This window comes from Rhinopithecus roxellana, chromosome 1 (assembly GCF_007565055.1).
Source record: "Rhinopithecus roxellana isolate Shanxi Qingling chromosome 1, ASM756505v1, whole genome shotgun sequence".
Lineage (NCBI taxonomy): Eukaryota > Metazoa > Chordata > Mammalia > Primates > Cercopithecidae > Rhinopithecus > Rhinopithecus roxellana.
In genome coordinates, this window is record NC_044549.1 from 177,154,228 (window position 1) to 177,179,567 (window position 25,340).

At 39.9% G+C, this 25,340-nt stretch overlaps 2 protein-coding genes across 2 annotated transcripts in view; both read right to left on the reverse strand.

The window, feature by feature from the left end:
• Positions 1–1,700: 1,700 nt before the first annotated feature.
• The window catches only part of OXNAD1 (oxidoreductase NAD binding domain containing 1), a 35,568-nt gene continuing 11,928 nt past the window's right edge, over positions 1,701–25,340 (reverse strand). The window contains exons 2-6 of the mRNA XM_030933497.1: positions 21,440–21,546; positions 12,780–12,921; positions 5,927–6,169; positions 5,049–5,157; positions 1,701–4,386 (exon numbers count right to left, since the gene is read on the reverse strand). Of these exons, the coding sequence (XP_030789357.1) occupies positions 4,232–4,386; positions 5,049–5,157; positions 5,927–6,169; positions 12,780–12,921; positions 21,440–21,546 (756 nt within the window). The 3' untranslated portion in view covers positions 1,701–4,231. The remainder of the gene's footprint in view (positions 4,387–5,048; positions 5,158–5,926; positions 6,170–12,779; positions 12,922–21,439; positions 21,547–25,340) is intronic.
• GALNT15 (polypeptide N-acetylgalactosaminyltransferase 15) overlaps positions 5,927–25,340 on the reverse strand; it is a 126,744-nt gene continuing 107,330 nt past the window's right edge. Inside the window, exons 14-16 of the mRNA XM_030933454.1 lie at positions 21,440–21,546; positions 12,780–12,921; positions 5,927–6,169 (exon numbers count right to left, since the gene is read on the reverse strand). The gene's annotated coding sequence lies outside the window, so the exon portion shown is untranslated. The remainder of the gene's footprint in view (positions 6,170–12,779; positions 12,922–21,439; positions 21,547–25,340) is intronic.

The window sequence follows — 25,340 nt, forward strand, 5'->3', positions numbered from 1 at the left end:
AGAAGGATACAGAGGAACCCTGTCTTTGCAACTCTTCTGTAAATCTAAAATTACTTCAAAACAAAAAGTTTAAAAAGGAAAACAACCCAATAAGTACAATAAATGTTCTCTTGACCCCACTTCCCTTTCCAGCTACCATTCCATCTTTTTCTTCTCTTTAAAAATTTATCTATATTCATTATAATTGATTTCCTCTGAATTGCTCCTAAACCTATTTCACTGTTTTCACTCCCACCATCCATCTTATCAAGATCACCAATGACCATCCAGTTGCCAAATCAATGGCCACTCAATGATCACTCATCAGACCTCATCTTTCCTGTCCTATCAGCAGCATGACACAGCTAGCCAATCCATCCTCTATGAAACACTTTCTTCATGAGGCTTCTTAACACCACACTCATCTCCTTTTCCTCCTACCTGTTTATTAGAGAACTTTTTGCACATGTTAAGAGCCCCAAACCTCATCAACCACGATTGAATGTGAACCACTGACACAACAGGGACGACCTAAATCAAGCTGAACATCAACAAATTGACTGTAATGGACGAAAACAATCAAATGTATAAAAAGCCATGAGTTCATAATGATACTTTAAATAATCTCACTGGTCGTCTAAAGGTTGCTAAGGCACCAACACATAGTATGCTAACTGCTAAATAAAAGGAAATAAATCAAGCATCAATCCTGCCTTTTCTTTACAGACTCATTTCAGGGGAATCAAAGCTGATGAGGGAAAGTTCTATATGGAGCAATCACAGACAATATATGCAGGAAGAATAAGAGAAATGGATAATTAACCCTTAATGAAAAAATAGCTATTGGCAATGATCAATGGCTGCTAAAACAATTAGGTGAAAGTTTGATGAAGACCATTATATTGGATGATTCAGGCTGACAAATGCTGAAACCACTGATCCATCTTAACAGCATTAACAGTGGGACAGACATTATATGCCTCGTGTGATGCCACAGGAAGCACACCACTTTATAATGTAGGCTTGCAAAAAAAATCTTGAATCTGAATATAAACAAGTTCTAGATATAATTATCAGTTTACATGAAATACAGAGGAGAGAGGCTCAAGCAACACCCTGAGGATACAGCAGGCCAGGTTCAAAATGTGGGAAAGCCTAGAGAACAAATAAGGCAGTTTCTTTAACAAATGAATCATGGGGGAAAAAAGTGTCCATGTATAAGTGTAGGAGTGTAAGGAGTGTGCCATTAATTAAAATAAACGTAAAAGACATTAACCTAATGCAATATTCGGACTTTTGAGGCCATGAGGAAACAACCCAGAAGGGTCTTCGAGGGTATTAAGGAATCATTGTCACTTGTGTTAGGTATGATGATAGCATTGTGGTTGTGCTGAGGTGATGTATCTGTTAGAAATATATACTGAAGAATTTACAGGTGACATGATATAATTTCTAGGCTTTGCTTGAAAATACACCAGCTTCAGAACACCCCCACAAAGAAGCTGAGCGCTGACAAAAACAGAATGCTGCTAGTCATGGAAGCCAGGTGATGGATGCACGAGAAGTCATTTTACTACCTCTACTTTGTCATATGTTTGAAAAACTATAAATAAAATTTGAGAAAGATACAAATATCAGATTAACCTAGTCTCTTGAGTAGGCTGTGAAAGGGTCTCACGTCAAAAGAAGAAACATTTTTTCAAACTCATAGAGCCAGAGGATCCTTAAGAAGTCACTTTAATCCAGCTCATCAACTCTGAGCAGGCCCTTTCACCCATGAAACAAATATTGATGAAGTACCTATTTTGTGCCTGGCACAGCAATAAACAAGACAGACGCACACCCACATGAAGGTTTCAAGTTAGACCACATCTAAGGCATCTAGCCTCTTGAAATCCTTTCTGAATAGGACAAGGAATAGCAAATTAATAATGACAATACACTCATGCAGTGTTTTGCTAAGCACTTTACATGTACGATCACCTTCAATCCCCATAACAGCCCTATCAGGTAGTAGGTAGGTAGCAGTACCATCTCCCTTTTACATGTAGTTTTAAGTGTGTAATTTTAAATGAGGCATACAGCAGTTAAGTGACTTGCTCAAGGTCATCTACCTAGTAAGTAGTATAGGTGAGATCTGAACCTAGGCAATCTGGCTCAAGGGCTTTCGAGCCTATACTCTGAGCCACTGCACTATGAATTCCAAGTCACTCTGGCTGAAGTTAGCTCAATTTAAGTACCAAAAAGATCAGGACAGGCCTGGCAGGCAAGAGCAAGAGGACATTCTCCGCCAGACCAGAAAATGCTGTTCAGTGCTTAGCACCAAAATGACAGCACTGAAAGGATGAACACTCCAGGCAAAGGCTCATCTCAGCAATTCTGCCAATACTGAGTCAGCAACAGGGTGGCAGGCAGAGCTGGGATCTCCAGGACAGGTGACCCTTGCTCTCTGACAATAGCAGGCACACAGCCAGCGTGGTGCTGGTCAAACAGAGGCAGCAGGCAACACCTCCCAATCCTCCCATTCCATGCTGCACTGGAGATGCTCACCTTGCACCTCTACTCTGATGCAAAGAGGCCTGGGTTACGTACTTTCCCCATACCTTTAGGTGTCCTCCCCCGCCGACTGCCTTCACCAGTTGTTAGAAGTGCCCCTTGATAATCCCACATCCTCGCATCTCATCATGCTTCTATGTCCTCAGCCTGGGCACTTTGGGGCCAACTGATAAGTCAGGGCTCCTTGTAGTGGCCCAGAGCTTCACATATTTCCTTCACCTCTGAGGTACTGATGACCATTTCCTTGAATGGATTATGATATTCCCATCAGGTCAAAGGCTCCTCCCTCCCCAAATTCAAATCTGGGATCAAAATGGTTGACAAATGATCTCTGCTTAAAACTTGACAAAACTCAAAACTGGGCAGAAGCTAGAGTCATCTTCAGGTCCCATGAATCATGTGAGTTCAAGCCCAGAAGTCCCTGGGAGGCCTGCAATAACAAAGATAAGAAAGGGTAACCTGTCTTCTCTCATCAGCTCCAGAACAGAATCTCAACTGGAGCTCCTAGGTCTCCAGCACTCATCTGTCCTTCTTCCCAGGCTCCCTTCACCCTCCTGTGATCTCTATGCAGGCAACTGTGGGCCCAGGACTACTTGTCATAAAAGGAATGGCCTGGCCTCAGTCAGGACTTCTTTTGGATTTTTAAAAATCTAAACAAAGAACTACAATCTGCTTTCTAGCAGTTTCATCAGAGCAGCTTTGGGATGAGGCTCCACCATTCTCTGTATCCACTCTAGGGGACTGCCTCCCAATCTCAGACTTAGCAAGGAGTTAAAACATCAGTTGCTTTCTTTCAGTCATTTCAACAACTATATGTTAAGGAGCTGCTGGTGCCAAGAACAACTCTGGCAAATGAGTGAAATAAAAGTAAAAAAGCAGGATTTAGAAACAGCCCTCTACCCCCTAATCAATGCTAAGTACATTTCCATAGACAGCCAGCCCAGGTACTGAAGGCAGATTCAACATGGAACAACCACCAACATGGATTCAACCACCAATGCCTTTGTCCCAAGCAAGAAGCTGCCTCCTACAGCATTAAGGCAGACAGCCAAGACACAGAAAGGGTTTCATTTAAGAAGAAACTAACAATTAGGATACACACTTACTATATTCATTAACAAAAAAGCAAATATGCTGGATATTTAACTCCCTAAAGCAGTTTTCCTAACAATTTTCCATGTCCAAACTTAACTCTGATGTACCAAATAAGACTGTAAGCCATAGTACAGTAAACAAAGGCATTAAAAAGAATTTTCAAAGTAAAATAAGATTGTACTTAAATTATAATTTTATTAAACATAAGATATATAGATGGTTGTCAAATAGTTTAAAGCTAGCCCACATTTTACACTCAAAATCACATGTTCCTATGATTAAACATAAGTATATATATATATTTTTTTGTCTAAAGACAAAAGAAAAATCTATATTGACCAATCATGGTACATCATGAGACAATTAAATCGTTGTTAATAAAAGAAAATCAGTGTAGTAAAAAACAGTTTGATCACTGAGGTCTTTGCAAAAAGTTTATCATTTAAGTCTGCCAGCTGGCTTTTATCCAGCTGGTCAATACGTTTACAGCCTTAAAAAATAAGACAACTCAAGTAGAGATAAAAAAAAAATTAATCATGCCACAAAGGACAGGAGATCTCCTGAATAGATCTCACCTCTTTATCTTTTCTGTGTCTGCCTCCTACCACCACTTCTCAAAGCAAATGTGTTCTTTGGATACATGGTGGTTTTCCAGTTGCTTGGAGAAAAAGTCTGTCATTGGAGGTGGGCCACAAATATAGAACAAAGTCTCTTTTGAAATATGATCTCTTATCTCCTTCTCCGTTATTCTTCCTTCTACCAAAAACCAGAATAAACACCAAATTAAGCCAGACATGGTTGTATCAGCAAATGAGGAAGGACTAACCACAATTCAGCTACAGTGTTTATTTGCAAGCTCAGTGAGTCTAGTCTTCTTAAGACATTCATAGGACAGCTCCTGTTGGCCTCTGGGGCCAGACCCAAGCAGAGTGCATCTCCAGACTTCCTAAACCTAAGCAAGCAAAGTGGGACGCTCATCGTAACGCATTCTGCAGAAAGGGCCAGCTAGCTTACTGGTGGTCTTTGATGGAGATACAAACTGCCTTCAGCAAAGGAAGTAACTGTTTTATAAAAATCCTTTCAGAGGAAATTATGAGTTGTTTAAATGACCATTAATGGCAAATGGAATCAATTCAGCCAAATCTGGAATATAAATTATTTGTAAGTATACTACAGTGATGATGCAAAGGCCCCTTAAAAAGTGTGAAAAGTACACTTTTAACATAGGCAATAGGAAACCTGTATATAATGAGTAAATCCAACTAAATATCTATTTTTCCATGAGGAATCACCCCAATTCCCCAGATAGTGACATTCCCAGCCAGCAACTTCCAACAATAAAGCATCTACGCTCAACCAACTGGTGTGTCTATCAAATAACTGCATGGAGATAGTCAAAATATCTTTAGGGGACTCACCCGTGATGTACGGCTTGAGTTCTGCACTGATTTGTGTAGTCTGTTTTGTAACATGCAAACTGCATGCAATCTTCTCAGGAAATTCATTTACTAAATCAAGGATATTTTTCTGGAATGTCAAACATATTTGGTCACACTACAATTTTTAAAAATCAAAACAGATGTGCACAACCACTGACGCTGAACCTCGACTCCCATTCTGCACACGTCTGCTGCTCTTGCTCTCTACTTAGAGAGATATTGTTTGCAGCCTAGCAGGCCAGAGCATTCAGACTACAGAGGGCTATTTGGCTTTAATTGAAATCTGAATATGCTAACAAGCATATTACCAACTCTCCGGGAGTTTTTTCTTTTTCCTTTTTCTCAAGCATTGGCAATTAAGCAGCAGTTTCACTGACCACAGTTGTGTCTTTAACTGTTTCTGTTCTTTTGTTCATTCCTGCAGCTGCAAAGCAATCCCCAGTGAAAGCTTTCTTCATCAAATGCACTTAGTTTAAACAGATGCAAGTGACGGGGGTTTCATTTACCCAGCTGGGTCCAAACTGCCTAAGTCTTACCTACCCCTGTGATACACCAGTACACTGTAGGTCTCTTGAGTGGAATCTCAGGACCCTTGTGACTTTTCTGTTCATCTAACCTCCAGATTCCATCCCATCAAAACCTACCCTTTCCTGTCACTTAACTGGTGGCCCACTCAACATTAGCAGTTTTACTTGTCTTGGGTAAGATGTGTTGGTTAGTTCTCATTTGAGCATGATTAAACCTTGCCAAGCCTTTTGTTTGAACCTCTGCAGAGAAAACAGAACCTAGAGAAAAAACTTTCATGAACAATTAATACCACTACACAAGTTTGCTTACACAAGCTATATCTCCTTTACCTTAAACAGGAGTTCGCTGGTATTTTTTGCACTGTAGAATAGTTGTATTGTTCCTATCTCATATCCACTTCTTTTGTTTGCCTGCTCTCTGAGGAGATCTGCTGCGTGCCGCAGGATGGAAAGCAGAGGGTTAATTCCAACTCCTCCTGCAATCAACACGAGGTTTCTAGAGGCATCCGCAGGCTGAGGGTCAAAGAAGAACTCTCCACCCACTCTCACAGCCACTTCTGAGTCAAGTGTACACTAAGGCAGGAAAGAAAAGATCTTTTAGTCTTTTGTAGCATAGGTCTTAAACCAAAGGTTCTACTTTAATAAAACTGGGTCTATCTCCCGTATTATCAGTGTTTAGGACTATTTTTATAGCTTGCTCCCAATTTTCCCGAGGCCCTGTGAATTAATTCCACTTGCTCATTTTATAGGCCATAGGCTAATCCACCTTCATAATCCATAATGAACAGCCATTCCAACACTGAGAAAAGGAGATGTGCTTCAGTGATTTTACCATTTGTTAACTTCTTAGGCGAGGAACTGGACTGAGGAAAGAGGCAATGGACTCAAAGGCAGGGGACGGCTCTGAAGCATGGGTCTCCTTTATCTGAGTTGTGTTTCTGTGTTCTAACCAAAGCTGAGAAACAGGATGTGGCAAATGTCACTAGACTGTCTACCCTGGGTTCATCAAGGCTGAAAAGTGTAAGTACTGGTGCTCCCTCTTGATCCTCAGTAAGGCAAAGCCAGACCAGCTCTACAGGCTTAGACCAGCCCTGCAATACTGTTCAGTGCTGTTCCCTTCTCCCTAGAGAAACAAGAACAGGCAGCCAGAGGCTTCGTACCAGGGAGTATCACATAGACCTATCTAGATAAAGCACCTACTATTTGGTGAGGTCACTTATGCCTGTAATACCATCAGAGTTGCATGTACTGTTTTTCTCAGTGGGGATGCTATTGCTTCTGATGAACGTGTTTGGGAAACTTGTGATGACATTTTTTATTGTCACAATGATTTGGGGAATCCAACTGGCATTTAGAGGGCAGGGCCAGAGACGCTAGAGATCCTACAAAATTCATGGTTTCCCAGAGCTGGCTCCTACTAACCTGGTGGTCAATTCTACAGGAATTTTGTAAGAAAGTTTCTACTGGTAGTTTGAAATCAGCCATTGTAGGAGTACTTACAGCACAGAAATCAGCAAATGATACAACTCAGATAAATTCAGATAGCTGGTTTGCCAGCACACCATTATCTACAATGCACAAGACTGTCCTGCACAATGACTTGTGAATGGCCCAAAAGACATTCTTATAGGTGAAAACTGGTTTATAATGATCTAAGACTAGACCCTAGCTCATTTTACAAATAAACTCAGTAGCCACAATGTAGATTGCACTTTGTTGTGTTCAGAACTTGACCAAGCATGTTCAATGTTCTGGAAAATCACATTCCAGTTAGTGACATGTGTCACCCACACAACACATCTTTATCACCTGCATCTGTAGACAGTGTATTCATGGTGATTCTATGTTTAGGCATGGCATCTGATTACTTCATTCTATCTTCAAGTTAGATCTGCCTAACCATTTGTGTTTTAAAATACATATTCTTTGATTATGGATCACTTTTGTTTATTCCTCCTTTGTATTATAGTTAGAGAATTATGTTATTAAAAAAAACTATGGGTACATTACATTAACTATGATTTTCATTTCAGGACAGTTCTAGAAAGGGGCATTGGATCTGACAGAGTTGGTAACCCCTTGTTTGGAAAAAAACCACTGATCTAGGAGTCAAAAGACTGAATTTTAATCATGGCCCCTATGAAATCCAGCAAGTCCCTTAAATTCTGAGCCTCTGCTGCCACTCCTGAAAAACGGGTGCCAGCACCTGCACTGCCCATCTCACAGGGTTGGTCTGAACATGGACTGACTCACAGTAGGGGGAACTCGCTAGTATCCAGCTCTAAGAAGGAATTTTGGTCGTTGCAGCTGTCACAAAACAAAAAGTGTTGGCGATACCAGCTTCCTGCTTCTCTGTCACTAAAAAACAGATTCCAGGAATAAAGAAACTTATATTAAGAGCGTAGATTTCTCCCATTACATGTTCCTGGCATAAATCAACTAAATGAATCCCCTCCTAAGAAGTAATAACACATCACATGCTTTTTGAGAACCAAACCCTTAGCATTCACAGCTTGGCACCTTGCATGTCAGGTGAGCAGTAAGTACTTCTGGACATGACTTTCATTTGGGCTCTGCAAGTTAAAGATGAGTTAAATTTAGAGAATATCTAAGAAAAACGAAAATTATTTGAATTCACAAAAACATGTCTTTTTTGGTAAAGAACTGTTAAATGAATGGATACCCTTTCTCTCGGGGAAAAATGTCTGCACTTAACTATTTTAAATATGTGGGAGATTTTTACATGAATGGTGATAAGTGGGTTTTCGTTTTTGACAAAAGAAATTAGCAGCAAGGGAACATTCAGTTAGGAATAACTAAAATCTAGGAATTGCCACAGTGGCTACCAAAGTGCTTTAAAATATTCTTTTAAGTCTCAAAAATAGAATTTAAGATACAAGAGGCTCTGCCTAAAGATGACAATGAATTTCATCTCCTATATCCTCTTTCCCTCCCTCTCTTGCTTGCCTGTGCAGTTCTCTCTTTATCTATAAGAATCAGAGTGAAAGAGACTGAAATAATTTTCTCCAATGGCCATCTCTGGCATGCTTAGTAATGACAAAAAAGAAAGCCTCTAGGTTCTTGTTTTTAGAAACCAGAGTATTTTCAACTCTAAAGTTGGCAAGAAAATGTGCCCCAGGGGAAGATAATACTCAAGAAGCCTGTATTATCCTTGACACAAAATAATCTTCAGGAGGTCTGTCTTCTGATTTGGTAGCACCTGGGAAGAATTAAAAGCCACCTGTGTCTTTTTGTTGATTAATAAAAACTGCGAGGGTAACATGAACACAAGACTCAAAGTACTGTACACTGTAATATGTAAGTGAGTAAAAGGACATTACTTTCAATTACACAGCAATGTATCTAATTTTGGTATAGATTTTCTACTTGTGAAATAAACAACCTTTCCACAGCAACTGGAGCTAAGCACACAATAGCTGTCTAGAACCCTTTACTCTGCCAAGAGCTTGAGCCAAAGCAGATAAAATAAAGGAAGACATTTATGGCACTTCATTCCATGTCTCAACGGTGCAGCCTGCTGCCACCCAGACACTCACGCGCCTCCATTGTCCACTATAATGGCTTAATAAGACAAATCCTCAGGAGGAAAATAGCCACCTGAAAACAGTTCCAAGAAAAATCTGACTTCATAAAGGCTGTCTGCAACTCCCACTGGGTAGAGTAGAGCAGGCACTAGAATTAGGATGTGCATTCAAGCAATATCACTTTGAGATTTTCCACAGCCTGTAGGAATAAGTTCCTTCACTGAAATGCCAATGAGGCATGAAATCAAGCAGGAAGCTGTGGACCGGGACCAGGCCAAGTTGCCTGAGAAGCTAAGGATAACAGGGAGGATGGGGAGATGTTCATGGCACTAGGAGCTGGCATGGCTATGCTTATTTCAACTCTGAGCAAGGGGCATGCGGACACCTCGTTGCTCTCACCCCAGCAGCGTATTTCAGCACCTCCAGGAGCAGCCTAGAGCCAGTAATGAATGGAAAATCCACAGAGAATCCAAAAAGGAATGAGGCAGCTGAGGCCACACTGACAGAGAGACTCAGAAGGTTGCAGGGTGAAAATGTGACAGGACACATTTACAATGGAAATGCCTACACAGGCATCTGGGGGTTATCCTGGACAGACATAACTTGATGTGTAAACCACAAGAATATATTGTGTTGCTCCTGCACATTTTTAAACAATTATTTTAAAAATTTCCTTAACAGATATCTTTTTCTTTTGGTATACGGTTCTATTAATTTTAACACACATATAGATCTGGGTAACAACCATCAAAATCAAAACATATACTAGTTCTATCACCCCCTGAAAATATTCCCCTGTGCTATCGATCCTACTTTTACAGTCATCTCAACCCCAGTCAACCACTGATTTGTTTCCCATCATTATATCTATGTCTTCCAGAATATGACAAAAATGGGATTTTACAGTATGTAACCTTTTGGGACTGCCTCCTTGCATTCAACAGAATGCCTCTGAGATTCGCCCACATTGTTGTGTGCATCAATAATTCATCTCTTTAATAGTCCCTTGTATGAATATATCACAGGTTATCCATTCACCTGCTGAGGGACATTTGGGTTGTTTCTAAAAGTTTTAAATAATTATGAGTAGAACTGCTATAAATATTCATGCTACGCTTTTATATAAACACATCCTTCACTTCTCTAAGACCCTCAGAAGTGGTAATGCTGGATCATATGTTAAGTGTATGTTTAACTTTATACAAAACTGCTAAAACGCTTTCCAGATTGACTGCACTATTTTGCATTCCCACTAGCAATATAAGCAATATATGAGAGTTTCAGTTGCTCCACATCCTTGCCAGCACTTGGTATTGTCAATATTTTTAATTTTAGACACTGGACTGCATCTGTAGTGGTATCCCACCACATATAGTTTTAATTTACATTTCCCTCAGGGTTAATGATGTTTGAATACCTTTCATTGCTTACTTGCCATCCTCATATCCTTTTTTAGTGAAATGTCTATTCAATCCTTTGTCCATTTAAAAAAATCATTGTTGCTTGTTTTCTTTTTGTTGACTTTTGAGATTTCTTTATATATTCTAAATTCAAGCCCTTTGTTAGATATCTGATTGTAAATATTTTCTCCCAGTCTGTAGCTTGCTTTTAAATTGTGTTAAATGCCTTTTGTAGAAAAAGTTTTAATTTTGACCATGTCCTATCATCAATCTTTTCTTTGATGGATCTTGCTTTTGGTATTGTGCTTAAGAATTTTACCTACTCTCAAGTTCCAAATATCTCCTGTTTTCTTCCAGAACTTTTATAGTACCATGTTTTACATTTAGATCTACAACCCATTTTGAGTTAATTCTGAATATAAAGCATGAGGTTTACATTTAGGTTGAAGGTTTTTTGTTGTTTGCATCTAGATGCAAAATTGTTCCTGAACTATTTGTTGAAAAGGTTATCCTTTTGCCATTCAATTTTTCCACTGAATCTAGCACCTTTGTCAAAAATTAAGTGACCATATATGTCCATCTATTTCTGAGCTCTTTATTTTGTTACATTATTTGATGTGTCTCTCCTTTCACCAATACCATACTGTTTTGAATGCTGTAGCTTTATCTTAGCCTTATTTGATTAATGTGATTCTTCTCACTTTATTCTTCTTTTTCAAAATCGTTTTAGCTATTTTTTGTTCCATACAAATTTTAAAATCACTTTGTCCATATCTATAAAAAAATCCTGTTGAGAGTCTGATTAGTGTTAGGTTAAATCTATAAATCAATTTAAGGAGAACTAACTTCTTTACTATGTTGAGTTTTCCAATCTACGAACACAGTACATCTCTCTATTTACCCATGTCTTCTTTGATTTCTTTCGTGTGATTGAAATGAACTGAGCTTTTTTTTTGGACTGTTTGCAAGAGGGTCCCATATTGGGGGACGGGCCAGAGAGCATCCTAAGCTAGCTGGTTTTCACAACACAGAAGTTCTCTTCAGCTACTACAGGACATATTAGTTCCTACAAACATGGTTTGTCTGTGTGATTCTTTGCATGCTTTCTCTCCTAACTGAACCTTGCTGCGTCTGGGTGGGCCTTCTACAGCCACAAAACTCAACTGTGTTTCCATACTCTCTTTCGCAGACAAGAGCTGTAACTCCCACCCCACTCCCTCATGTATTTTTGTTGATGCTCTATGAAATATGCTATTCTTGGCCTCTCTCCTCTACTTATTTCCATGTGGCTCCTACAGAAACCCCAAAATTCTCTGCAACGTTTAAAAATATACTAGAGTGTGTTTCCAAGTTTTGCTGAAAATAGACTTTTTGTTTTCTTTTTCCTTTGTTGATTCTCAATGATTTCCAGGAAACAGGAAAATGCTGTGTTTGAAGCCATATTTGTACTGGTATGTGTTTTTGGTAAAGAAGGTAAGAAAATGCCTGGGATGGGATAGAGGTTGTTGGTAAATATAGAAGACACTCTTGTAAAGAAGAGAAAGTGAAAGGAAAAGGAAAATGATAGAAAAGGCAAAAAGTGAAAAGGATAGAAAGGTCAAAAACTAAGACAACAAGTAACTGATCTGCTCTGAGCTCATTCTTTGTTATCAGCGTTCTAGTCGGTAATGACAGGCAGCTTCTTTAGGATTGTGTTGAGCCCTGTGGTGAAGTAAGGGTTATTAACAGCAGTCAAATTGGATTCTCTCTCAGAATCCCAAGTGAAGAGCTTTCCAGACACTGAAACGGAGAGGCAATGGCACCGTGGATTTAGCTGTGCTCACCTCTGGGAAGAAGCAGTACTATGTAATCAGATAGCTTCCCCTCCAAAAATGACAGAATAATTTAATTCCCTTTATTTAGGATGGTTAAGACAAAATAATCTGATTTATAGATTTACCATTTATATGACACAAAGAGCCAACTTTTTAGAACTTGTCTAAAATATAAAATATTTTAATTCTAAAGCAGTATTCAACTGAATACCATTTGGTGACCCAGAAAATATCTCCAGGTCCCAAAGTCTCTGACTCATACTTAATGCATCAAAATTTCTTTGACCTTTCTTAGAAGCTCTTTGTGGGCACGTACCCTTTTATTCAAGCCCAGGTTTCTTAGGTGAATCGAATGAACTTAACACAAATTTTGTGGGTGGCAGAGATTCCCAGATCATCGAGTTTAAACAGGCAGTTTGCTTACCGTATTGTGAACCCAGAGGGCAGGAGGGTGGTTTGTATATTTCACTGCCAATTCTATCATTCTCTCTTGTTCTAGCAGTCTGGGACTGGAGCATATTGAAAACCCACCAACCACAGAGACTCCTGGAATAAAAAAATCAACCCTAAAAGGAAAGCCAAATAAATGATTATTGTTGAAGCCATTTTAAAAATTGGTAAGTTAAACAAAATTGATAAACCTTTAACAGACTAGGAAAAAATTACTAAAATCAAGAATAAAAGAAGAGACATCATCACAAAGGCTTATAGAAATAAAAAGAATTATAAAGGAATTCTATGAACAACTATATGCCAAAAAATTAGCTAACTTACATGAAATGCAAAAATTTCCTAAAATGACATAAACTACCAAATTTGACTCAAGAAGAAAGAAAATTTGAGCAGACTCCTAACAAGTTAAACGATTGAGTTAATAATTTTAAAAACTTCCCACAAAGAAAAGCTCAGGCCCAGGCCAGGCGTGGTGGCTCACGCCTATAATCCCAGCACTTTGGGAGGCCAAGGTAGGTGGATCCTCTGAGGTTAGGAGTTTGAGACTAGCCTGACCAATATGGTGAAACCCCATCTCTACTAAAAAAAAATACAAAATATTAGCCATGCATAGGGGTGCATGCCTGTAATCCCAGCTACCTGGGAAGCTGAGGCAGGAGAATCACTGGAACCTGGGAGGCAGAAGCAGTGAGCCAAGATTGCGCCATTGTACTCCAGCCTGGGCAACAAGAGCAAAACTCCATATCAAGAAAAAAAAAAAAAAGAAAGAAAGGCTCAAGTCCAGATGGCATCCTGGTAAGTTCTGCCAGACATTTAAAAATTAATACTAATCCTTCAAAATCTATTCTAAAAACAGAAGAGAACACTTCCCCACTCATTTTATGAGGTCAGTATTACCCCCATACCAAAGCCAGACAAAGACATTGAAAGAAAACTACAGACCAGTATCCCTTCTGAATTTAGGTACAAAAATTCCAGGAATACAAGGTTGGTTTAACATCTGAAAATAAATAAATATAATACACCATTCAGTAGAATAAATGAAAAAACCCATATGATCATCTCAGTAGTCAAGAGAAAAGACATCTGACAAAATCCAACACTTTTTCATAACAAAAATACTCAAAAATTAGGAATAGTTGGGAACTTTCTCAACCTGATAAAGGGCATACAAAAGACCCATACCTAACATCCTACTTAATGGTGAAACGCTGAAAGTTTCCCCGCTAAGAGACACAAGATAAGGATGTCTACTTTTCACCACTCCAACTCAACATTGTACTAGAGGTTCTAGCCAAGGTGAGTAAACAAGAAAATGAAATAAAAGGTATTCAGAACAACAAACATCTTACTTACTGGTGAAAGGCTGAAAGTTTCCCCCCCAAAAGAAACAAGATAAGGATGTCTATTTTTACCACTCCAACTCAACATTGTACGTTCTAGCCAAAGTAAGTAAACAAGAAAATGAAATAAAAGGCATTCAGATTGCAGAGGTGGAAGCTGCAGATGGTATGCTGTCACATATAGAAAATACTAATGTATTCACTAAAAAGATATTAGAACTAATAAATTCAAATAAGTTTGCAGGATACAAGATCAACAGACAAAAATCAACTGTATCTCTATACACTAGCAATGAACAATCCAAAAGTGAAATTTAGAAAACCAATTACACTTATAATAGCATAAAAAAGAATAAAATAACTGGGAATAAATTTAACAAAATAAGTGTAAGACTTATACAATAAAAACTATAAAACACCACTGGAAAAAAGATCTAAGTAAATGGAAGCATATCCCATGTTCATGGCACGGAAGACTTAATATTGCTAAGATGGCAATACTCCTCAAATTGATCCACAGATTCAATGCAATACCTACTAAAACCCTAGGTGGTTTCATTGTAGAAATTGACAAGTTGATCATAAAATTCATATGGAAATTTGAGGAACCCATAATCATCAAAACAATCTTGAAAAAGAAGTTTACATTTGTAGGACTCACAGTCCTGATTTCAAAAGTTACTACAAAGCTGCAGTAATGAAGACACTGTTGTACTGACATAAGGATAGACATGTAGATCAATGGAAAAGAATGGAATGTCCAGAAATAAAGCCTTAAATTGATGGTGAATTGATTTTTGACAAGAGTGCCAAAGCAATTTAATGGCAAAAGAACAGTCTACTCAACAGTGGCACTGGGAGAACTGAATAACCACATACAAAGAATGAATTTGGACCCCTATCTCACAACATATACAAAAATTAGAAGCAATTTAATGGTAAAAGAACAGTCTATTCAACAGTGTCACTGGGAGAACTGAATAACCACATACAAATAATGAATCTGGACCCCTATCTCACAAAATATACAAAAATTAGAGTAGAAACTTAAATGTAAGAGCTAAAACAATAAACTCTTAGAAGAAAACACAGGAGTAAAACTTCATGGCAATGGCTTCTTAGATATGACCCCAAACCAAAAAGGTTGGAAAAAAAATAGAGAAACAGATTTCACCAAAATTTAACACTCTGTGCTACAAATGTTATTATCAAGAAAGTCAGGGCCGGGCGCAGTGGCTCATGCCTATACAAATTCCAGCAATTTGGGAGGCCGAGGTGGGCGGATCACCTGAGGTCAGGAGTTCGAGACCAGCTTGGCCAACATGGTAAAACCCCATATCTACTAAAAATACAAAAATTAGCTGGGCATGGTGGCACACGCACCTGTAGTCCCAGCTACGTGGGAGGCTGAGGTAGGAGAATCACTTGAACCCGGGAGGCAGAGGTAGCAGTGAACTGAGATCACGCCACTGCACTCCAGCCTAGGCGACAGAGTGAGACTCCATCTTAAAAAAAAAAAAAAAAAAAAAAAGAGAGAGAAAGTTCAGAAGACAATCTACATAATGGGAAAAAATATTTTTGAATAGTGTATCTATTAATATTAAGGCACTTGCATTCAGATTATATAAAGAAGTCTTACAACTCAGTAATAAAGAGATAATCAAATAAAAAATGGGCAAAATACTTTTAATTAATATTTCTTCGAAGAAGATATATAAATCGCTAATAAGCACATGAAGAGATGTTCAACATCAATAGTCATTAGGGCAATGTAAGTCAAAATCATAATGAGCTGCCACTTCACACCCACTTGGATGGCTATAATCAAAGAGACAAACAATAGTGTTAGGGTCTGGAGAAATAAGAACACTTACACATTGCTGGTGGGAATGTAAAATGGCACAGCCACTCTAGAAAACAATTTAGTAGTTCCTGAAAATGTTAAACACAGTTAGCATATGACCCAACAATTCCACACCTAGGTTTAGACCCAAGATAGGTGAACCTGTATGTCCACTCAAAAACTTATATACGAATGTTCATGGCAGCATTATTCACAATAGCCCCAAAGTGGAAACAATCTAAATGTCCATCAGCTGAAGATATAAACAAAATGTGGCATAGAATGAAGTACTGATATAGGCTACAACAGAGATGAACCCTGAAATCATGTTAAGTGAAAGAAGCAAATCACAAGACCACATGCTGTACTGTATGATTCCACTGGTATAAAATGTCCATAAGAGACAAATCCACAAAGACACAATAGATTAGTGGTCTCTAAGCCAGGCAGGAGGATGGGGAATGAATAATAATCATTACAGAGTTTCTTTCTGGGTAAAAATGTTCTAAACGTGACTACGCTGATAGGTGCACAACTCTGTTAATATACTAAAACCTCTGAATTGTACACTTTAAATGTTTGAATTTTATATGAATATATCTCAACATAACAATCTTTTTAAGTTTTAAAAAGTATGAAAAAAGTGGCAAGAAAAGCAACAAAAACTCTCCCACTAGCATTTGACAGACTTAATAGGCTGATATGGCCTTTGAGTTACACAAGTCTTAACATTTCCTTCTTTTCTTCTAACCACATCCTATAGTCTAGAACTCCTGGGTTTCAAGCTTTCAATAATTCTATGCCACAGAAACCCTTTTTTGGTGAGGATTCTAGGAAGTGCAATAAACCTAGTCACATGCCAAGAAATATGTATTGGAACACAGAACCACAAAAAATTCTCATCCCCATATCCGGGAAACATAAACATTTAATCTAGGCATTTCACAGCCATCACAACAGCAAAAAGTATCATCCTTCACCAGTTGCTTACCTACATACAGGCCTAAAAGAAAAACACAAGATGTTCTCTAATCTGATCTATGACCTTAAAAAAATATTCTCCTGCAGTCTATGGCCTTACATTTCCAGTCATTTATTATAAGTCTTTAAAAACCAGTTCTGGATTGGAAGTGCTCCAGAAAAGGTCTTCAGCCAACTTTAACCTATTTTCACTTGACTCTTTTCCATGAGTACTTTAACTTTCTTTTCATTTCTGACAAGATAAAAATTTAAAAGACTATCGTTAGCATTTGTTAACACAGTTGCTATATGCTATCACAGAGGAGGTATACAAAAATCTCCATCATATCCATGTTTAAAAAATAAACACATTAATGAGCTACTTTTGCTGCTTCATCTCCTGAACTACAGTGCCCTCTGCTGCTCAATGCTGATGATGACCATTCTCTCAGTTGAATGAAAGGGAACTCTCTTCTCTAGTAACTCTGGAGAGCTACCTTTGGGGAAAAAAGGACTTCTTCATTAAAAAATACAGAATTTAAGTTATATAAAAACTTCATCCGAATGGATTTAAGAAAATATGTACAATACATATTTCGTAAAACATCTATCCAAGAAAGAATTAAACTTTAAATACACACCTTTAAAAATGTCCTTTGCAGGATGAGCACTCGTGGAGCCATGAGTTAAAGCCCTTACTATATACCCAATGAGTGAGTGTACGCAGAAGGAGCCTAGGTGCGCAGTAAAGCAGTGGATGTCCACATCCAACCATGACACACCAGGCAGCCGGGTCCTGTGCACAAAGGGAGCCCCAGTGCCAAGCACACAGCAGCTATACTATGAGATCCCAGAACTCTTTAGTCCTTTCCTGCAGTTCTCAGAGCCCCTCACTCATTCACCTAATCCAAATATCAAGGAGAGCACCTTTCTACCATATACAGGCACTGTGGTACTGGCTAGAGGTACAAAGATGCATGTATGTCTTAGTTCCTGCCCTCAATGAACCCACTCTAAGAGGAGGAAAATTAACAAATACATACAATTAAATGGACAATGATAAAATCTGCTTAGCATAGCGGGGCAAGGCAGAGGAAGGAGGAGTCAATTCTACCAGGAGTAGGGGAATTAAGAAAGACTTCACAGAAGAGATGCCCTTTAAACAGTCTTAAAAGACACACAGTGCTCACCAGATAAGCAATGGGGGAGAACACAGTTTGAAAAAAGATGCCAAGGAATACAGTGCTGTGTTACGTGTAGTCCTGTGAGAATCAGGGCTGCCACACATGGTCGTGTAGGCTGTAAGGATGTCATCTATCTACAGTGTGGCAGCCCTGCTCAAGGGTAGGGGTAAAGTCGTATGTCTCTAATCTTGCTCCTCTAATGTTTCTTCTTGGTGTCCTCTTTCTCTCAGTAGGGCTCAAAGTTACTTTCTAGCATCTAAACTTATGTTACCTTGTAGAAAGTCACACACACTAAGACCAGGAATTCCCTCCACTCTGTGAAAATGCTTTGGCCTTAGCTCCCCTCAGGAGGCATGCTATAACCAGCCAAGTGTGGACTGAGTACTGACTGGGGCATCAGTGATGACACCGTGGTGATGAGCCCCCACTCCTGCCTGGCCTGCCGCTCTTCCAATCAACAGGTTCACTGCAGGGAAACTGACCAAGGAGAGAAGAACTGGAATCTGTCCCCTAGGCCTTATCAGCACATAAGATCTAACTGATTGAATGAAATACTTATTAGCAATGACAAAAGCTAAACTCAAACAAATAAAGTTAACATTAGGCATTATGCTAAACACTTTAATTATCCCAAAACATAGGAATACTACTGTTCCCCCTTTGAAGATATGAGAACTGAAGCCCAGACAAATAAGGAAACTGACCACATCACAGAGCTAGCTGGTAGAAAGCAAGCATGTGAGCTGAGCAGTCTCTAGGGCACTAAGCGACAACACACTGCTACCCACAGTAGCATAACCAACGCCGGAGGCAGGCGGTGAGCACCACAGCCAAATGTGAATCTAGAAACTCAGGGCAGCTGCACACTGTGTGAGGACTAGTGGTGGCATGCTCCAGACCCAAGAGCGAGTGCCAATCTTTCCATCCCAAGAGAGAGGAATCCTGGTCAAGGGCAGGCCTCACCAAGGAGCTAACAAGTGGTAGGCCTACTAGTAAGATGAACCAAGAAGTTCAACCCTGATCACGTGAGAAATGTTTTGAGGTGGTTCTGCCTTTGGCCTTTCTCTCAGAATTGGATTGCTAGAGTTCTTGGAACTGGTTTCTTGCCACAGGAACCAGTCCTCTCTGCAAGGCCCAGTAAGAACACAGTGTAGTGCAAAAAGAGCCCCTTGAGGCCTACATCTGATCTATGCCGAAGGTGTCTACATGGGGATCTGTGGCCAAAGCTCCAGCTAGTCACAGACAACATTCATTTATTTAGAGCTGCGCCTGGAACCTCATTCTCAGAGTTTGGTAGGTGTCAGAGGAAGCCACTAGTCAAAACTTCAGAGATGTGGAATCATGGCCCTATCTCTTACCCCAAAGATAAGCCCGACAGCAACCCTCTCCTTGATTTCTAGCAGCTCTCTAGTCTGATAATCCTAACATCAGAAACTGCATGGCAGCCACATTCTCACTCCCTCTCCCTAATCCTTGCCTTCTTCTCCAAAGTGCCACATGGCAGTTACTACCAAGCTGATGGTCTGAGAGAGCCTAGAGCACAAAGCCATCCAAGCAACAGCATGGAAGGGACAGACACTGCCAATCTCAGTAAAATGGCCATTCTGTAACCATAAGGTCAAATATCAAAAGGAACTCAAAACCCCTGGAACCATAAATCAATGGTAAGGGTACAATCTGTTGAAAGAGGAGGGCCCAGGGGCCTGGAATGAATGCTGATCAACACCTGGGGGGAAAGCGTCACCACTACCAGCCAGCGATCCTTATCCCCCAAGTCCGACCTCCGAAGAAGTCTGACAGACACAGACTAAAACGAGGCCTAAATTCAGTGAAATGGCCAAATCCATTCATTGGGATGTATACATGACACCAAACCCAAATCATTTCATCTTGAGAATCACAGTAGGCCTCTGTTTTTAAAAATATCACTAGGGAATGAGGACATTTTCTTATCAGGTAACTGAGGTTAGCAAGTGCAATACATTTGCAGGCACACCACAGTGGCAGCACAATAACCAATGCACAGGCTTTTCCTAACCAGGAGGCTGGGTCTGAGTCTTGGCAGGATTCAGAGTCGAAAGCAGAGAGACAGTGCTGTGCACAGTACACAAACACTTCCACAGAAAGGAAATATGGAAAACCAGATCATTACAATTAAAGTTTCCACTTTTCAATATAATGACTGCTAAACCATTTTTGAAGGGTAAATATGTTGCCCACCCCCTAAAACGGGCAAAATGCATTTAATGTGTATCATCGAACATGTGCAAAGATTGCAGCAAATTGCTTCACAAACCCAAATTATTGCAATCAGCATCTTGTTTTCTAGTTCTAAATTCAAAGGCAAACTATTAACACACAAGACTGCGAACTCTTGCTATTATCACACTTGCTATTATCACACATCCTCCTTCTAACAAAACCACATTTCCAGATGGACTGCCAAAATTAGTCAAGTGACTCCTAAGAAACACTATTAAGACTGACAGGCCAAAAATCCATTTAGAAATGAATGCTTTATTTAAATAAAGGACACACACACCCAAACACACCTTTCCTAGGGAAATTCAAGTTGCTTTCTTTACAACTGAACTTAATTGAAGCTCAGGGAGGCCCCACTCGGAGGGAAAGGGAGACAGCTGAGCTGTTACCCAGGCAGCATGCTCATCAGTACCGAGTCAAATGGGACAGACTTATGATTTGTGTGGGGGTTCTGGGGAGCTGGGCCTGATTGGGGAATCCTAATAACAAATTAGGCAAAGTATTTAAATTCAACCCAGATAAGGTACGTATGATAGAAGAATTCAGTCAAGAGGGTAGTGAGCCCTGTGATGACGTCACTAGTTCCTCTTCTCTTCAGGATACTTTGTTTACTCTGCATTGGACACAAAGAAGACTACCTTTTAAAAACCTATGAAATCTCCTGCAACATGTAACTCAAGGAGATTAGATTACTGAAGTGCAATCTGTTAGCAGCCATTCCTGAAGAGTGTTAATTATCAGAGCTGTCAGTTCCATGGGCCAGAACTAGCTTTATTTCAACGTAGAAAACTCAAGACAGCAATTTTCATATATGACTGAAGGAGCCACGGGCTCAAAACCCAAGTGGGCTCTGAGGCCAGGAAAGGAATCAGATCTTCTGCGCCAACAAAGACTCACCTTGAGGAGATATGATTTAGAACTCCTCTTCCTCAAGGGAATGGCTAGCCAAAGAAGTCTTTTCCAGAAGAAAAAATAATCCCCTTCCATCTGATGGCACCTTCTTAAACATACACACTTGGAACACAGAACAGTCACTTACCACTGGCCAGCTTTAAAGGAAAAGTCTTGATCAGCAACAAGCAAGCGGAGGCTCTTCACTGACGGTGACTCACTGGCAGCTCCACACACCTTAGCTGCTGACACAATCTAAAACCAAAAGATGAACTGTGGCTGAGGTTAGTGCGTACACAGCACAAGGGACAAATGGTGGCATCCTGGGAACTAAGGTTTTTGAAATCTACGAAGATGTGGTTTTTGAAAATTGCCAAACAAGGTAAAACACATTTTGCTTCAGTTCAGCCTACCACCATGTGAATGAATACATTTTAATTAACTTCTTTTTGAGAGACTTGCTATCACACTAATTTAATTTCATCCTGCATTCGAAAGTCATCTATTCAAGGGATCATTTAGCGGGCACTTATTTGATGAGTATCCACAATGTGCTGTGCACTGGGCTAGGCGCTCTGGGAAGAGCTCAGGGAATGGGAACTCCGTAAACAAGCCAGGGTCTTATCAGGGAGCTGCCATTAAATTCTCCACCAGTATTAGGCAAAGTGAGGACCACTGTTGCTTCTGGGTATGTAAGGAGTCCACGAAGAGCTAATTTCAGAAATCAAAAGCAGACACTTAGAAACTTCAACAATTTCACAGAACAATCTTGTGCCTGTTGAGTCTAGTAACAGAAAACAAATTGGGTTTGCACTCTTCATGTCTTTGTTTTTAATTAATTTTCCAATTCATTTGTTATCATACGATATTTTATAAAATGGAAACAGTTCACAACCTTAACAACAAAAAGAGTCCTTCCCTACAGATAATTTGAGAAGCACTACTTTTACATGATGTATCTGATTTCTGGAAAGCCTTGAATAGGTCTGACTCGGGAGCTATGCAGGTATGTGCCATTCATGGCTCAACACCCCTCAAATTCAAAATGTCTCTATTTCCTTTATTCTTTCATCTGCTTTGTGTTTCTTTGCCCTGTAAGCCTGGGACATCTTCACAAAGAAAAAAGACAACATGACTCTTTCCTCAACCTTCTATGTCTGTTCATCTCCACTTGTGGCAGCAGATCAGCAACTAACCAAAATATAGCCCTCTCCTTGGAAAGTGTGACCTTTGCAGCTCCATCAAAGGGTGCTTTGGAAGTCTGTCAGGGTGAATGAACGTCCCATCCTAACGCTAGCTCATGCAGGCCCTCTACTCTAATAGGACTACTAAATCTCATCAAACTATTAGTGGAGACCATTTTCAAAAATCCTCTGGATAATTCTCATGATGGATGGCGGTCTCTCTCACCACCTCGAAGTATCTTCTAGTATTATCTACCTTTCTCTCCCTCCTGCAAAATCCCTAACCTTTCTTTCTCCATATTTTTGCCAACCCTCTCTTCCTCCTCTCCTAAAACTCAAGTGGGGTAATGTTCAATGACTGACCCTCTACCTGCACTCTTGATCCTAGTCCTGCCTACTCTCTGGGAAACACTGCTCCATCAGCAACCACCAGCCCTTTCCTTCATGTTTAATTTTCCTCCCTTTAGTACATTCCTGTTTCATCAAAGATTACATCTAATGCCATTTGCAATTCAAAGCAATTCAGCAACAAAATAAAGCAAGCAGCAGAATATGGCTGTTAACAGAATGGGCTCTGCAGTATTGGACTGCCTGGTATTTAGTCCTGGCTCTACCGTTTACCAGCTGTGTGACTCTAGGCAAGTTACCTAGCCCTCCTCGGCTATAGAATGAGAACAATAGCACCTATACCTCATAGGGTTGCTGGGAGGATTAAATGAGATAATACTGACGAAAGTACTTACAACGCTGCTTGCCCACAGAACTCATTAAGTGTTGGTTATAATGTACAGTCGTGTGCTGGGCAACAACATTTTGACCAACGACAAAGCACATATACAACGGCGATCCCATAATACCAGATTTTTACTATTTTTCTATGTTTAGACACACAAATATCATTGTGTTACAAACACCTGAAATATTCAGTACAGTAACATGCTTACAGGTTTGTCCCCTAGGAACCACAGGCTATACCACGTAGCCTAAGTGTATAGTAGGCTATCCCCTCTAGGTTTGTGTAAGTACACTCTATGATGTCTGCACAATGACAATCACCTAATGACACATTTATCAAAACATCCCTGTCAGTAAGCAACACATGACTGTATTTCATTGTCTTAAATTAGTATTTGTTTACATTATATATTACATTTTATTCATTTATAACTATATATGCCACCATACCAATGCTTTTGCACCAGGACCTTAAAGATTGAGCACTGAACGTCTATCTCAGAGAGACTGCTCACTTGGACAACAAGAAACTGCGGTGTGGTGGGCTTGTACATGTTTTTACCAGTGCAAACTTAAAAGCCATACTGTCTTGAATGTATTTTAGAAATCTTGCCTTTCATCCCTTCCTCTACTGAGACAATCAGCTCTTCTTTAGCCCAAAGAATCTTCCTTTTTCCTTGATGCTTTCCTTAACCACAGGTAACCCAGCTTCTGCACTCCTGCAACTTCTTCTTTAACAGTTGGTCAGGGTCTTTCTGAACAACCAAACTCAATGTCCAGTCTCAGTTCTCACCCTCCCTGACCTCTCTGAATTTGGTACTTTCCACACTGACTCATTCTCCTTGTCTGGGACAGCTGATATTGAACTTTTCAGGTCCCCTCCTGTTATCACTGACCTGGTCTTTCTCCTTTACCATTCCTTCTCTCACTTCTTTCATAGGAGCTCATAGGAGCTTTCCCTAAACTGCCTCACTCCTACTCCCTCTGCCACTCCAAGTTGAGGCCCTCAAGGACTCACAGACTACTACTCTCCTCCCACCCCCTGCTGACAACTCATCATTACTTTTCTGCCAATCACAAGCTGACATCAACACTCCCCATAAGTAACAACAGCCAATGCCTGAGGATCATTTATCTCATGTATATACCAGATGCTAGGTTAAATATTTTATATGCATTCATTCACTCAGTTGATGTGAATAATCATATTATATCCCAAGAGACAGTGTTGTTATCACTACATCTTGCAGATGAGGAAACTGAAAGATTCAGTAACTTGCTCAAGATCACATAGCTAGAAATTGCCAAGTCAGGATTCAAATCCAGGTTAGCTTGACCCTCTCTAAATCATCTGATGGTTCTGCTCCAATGGTAAACTCATTTAGGCCCCACAAAGAAATCCACCCAAGTCATTCCTTCCACGAACCTTTATTGAGCATGGTGCCTAAAACTGGGGAACAGTGTATGCAGAGAGAGAGAAGGCTGCACCTGCCCTCACAGGGCCTTGCAAAATCAGCTTCTTTCCATTACCAGCTATTCAATTCTGGACGCATCTTGGACTCAACACAGTCAATTACATTTTCAGTTGATATAAACACACACAAACTTTGACTCTTTCTAGTATACTGTCCCTAACACAGCCAAATTCCATAAATTTAGCTCATGTTTTTTCTTTCCCTTGCCTACCTGCCATCACCCTAAGCTGAGAATTTCTTTCTTCTCACTTGAACTACTACCTTGGTCTCCTTGTGTCTCTCAAAGCAGCCAACAGGCAAATATTCCTATGTTCCAACCTCACTGAGTTACTCTCCGGCTTAAAAACCTTAAAGGGCTCTCTACCACTCAACTACCAAAAAAAAAAGCTAAAAGTCTTGTTTAACTCATACCAACTTGGGACTCCTCCTGGCTCACTGTGCTTGTGGTTTGTCAGCCAAACTGCACAACCTGCTGGTCCTCAAAGGTACCTAATACCCGCCCTTCCCTAAAACCCTACCTAGGTAATTCAGCATGCGCCAAGCTCTCTCAGTTCTGCTAACCTTCTGCTCACCCTTCTAAGCCCTGCTCAAGTAATATTCCCTCGCCTGAGGTCCTCCCTCTTCTCTTCACACTCTCAACTCTACCAATATAATG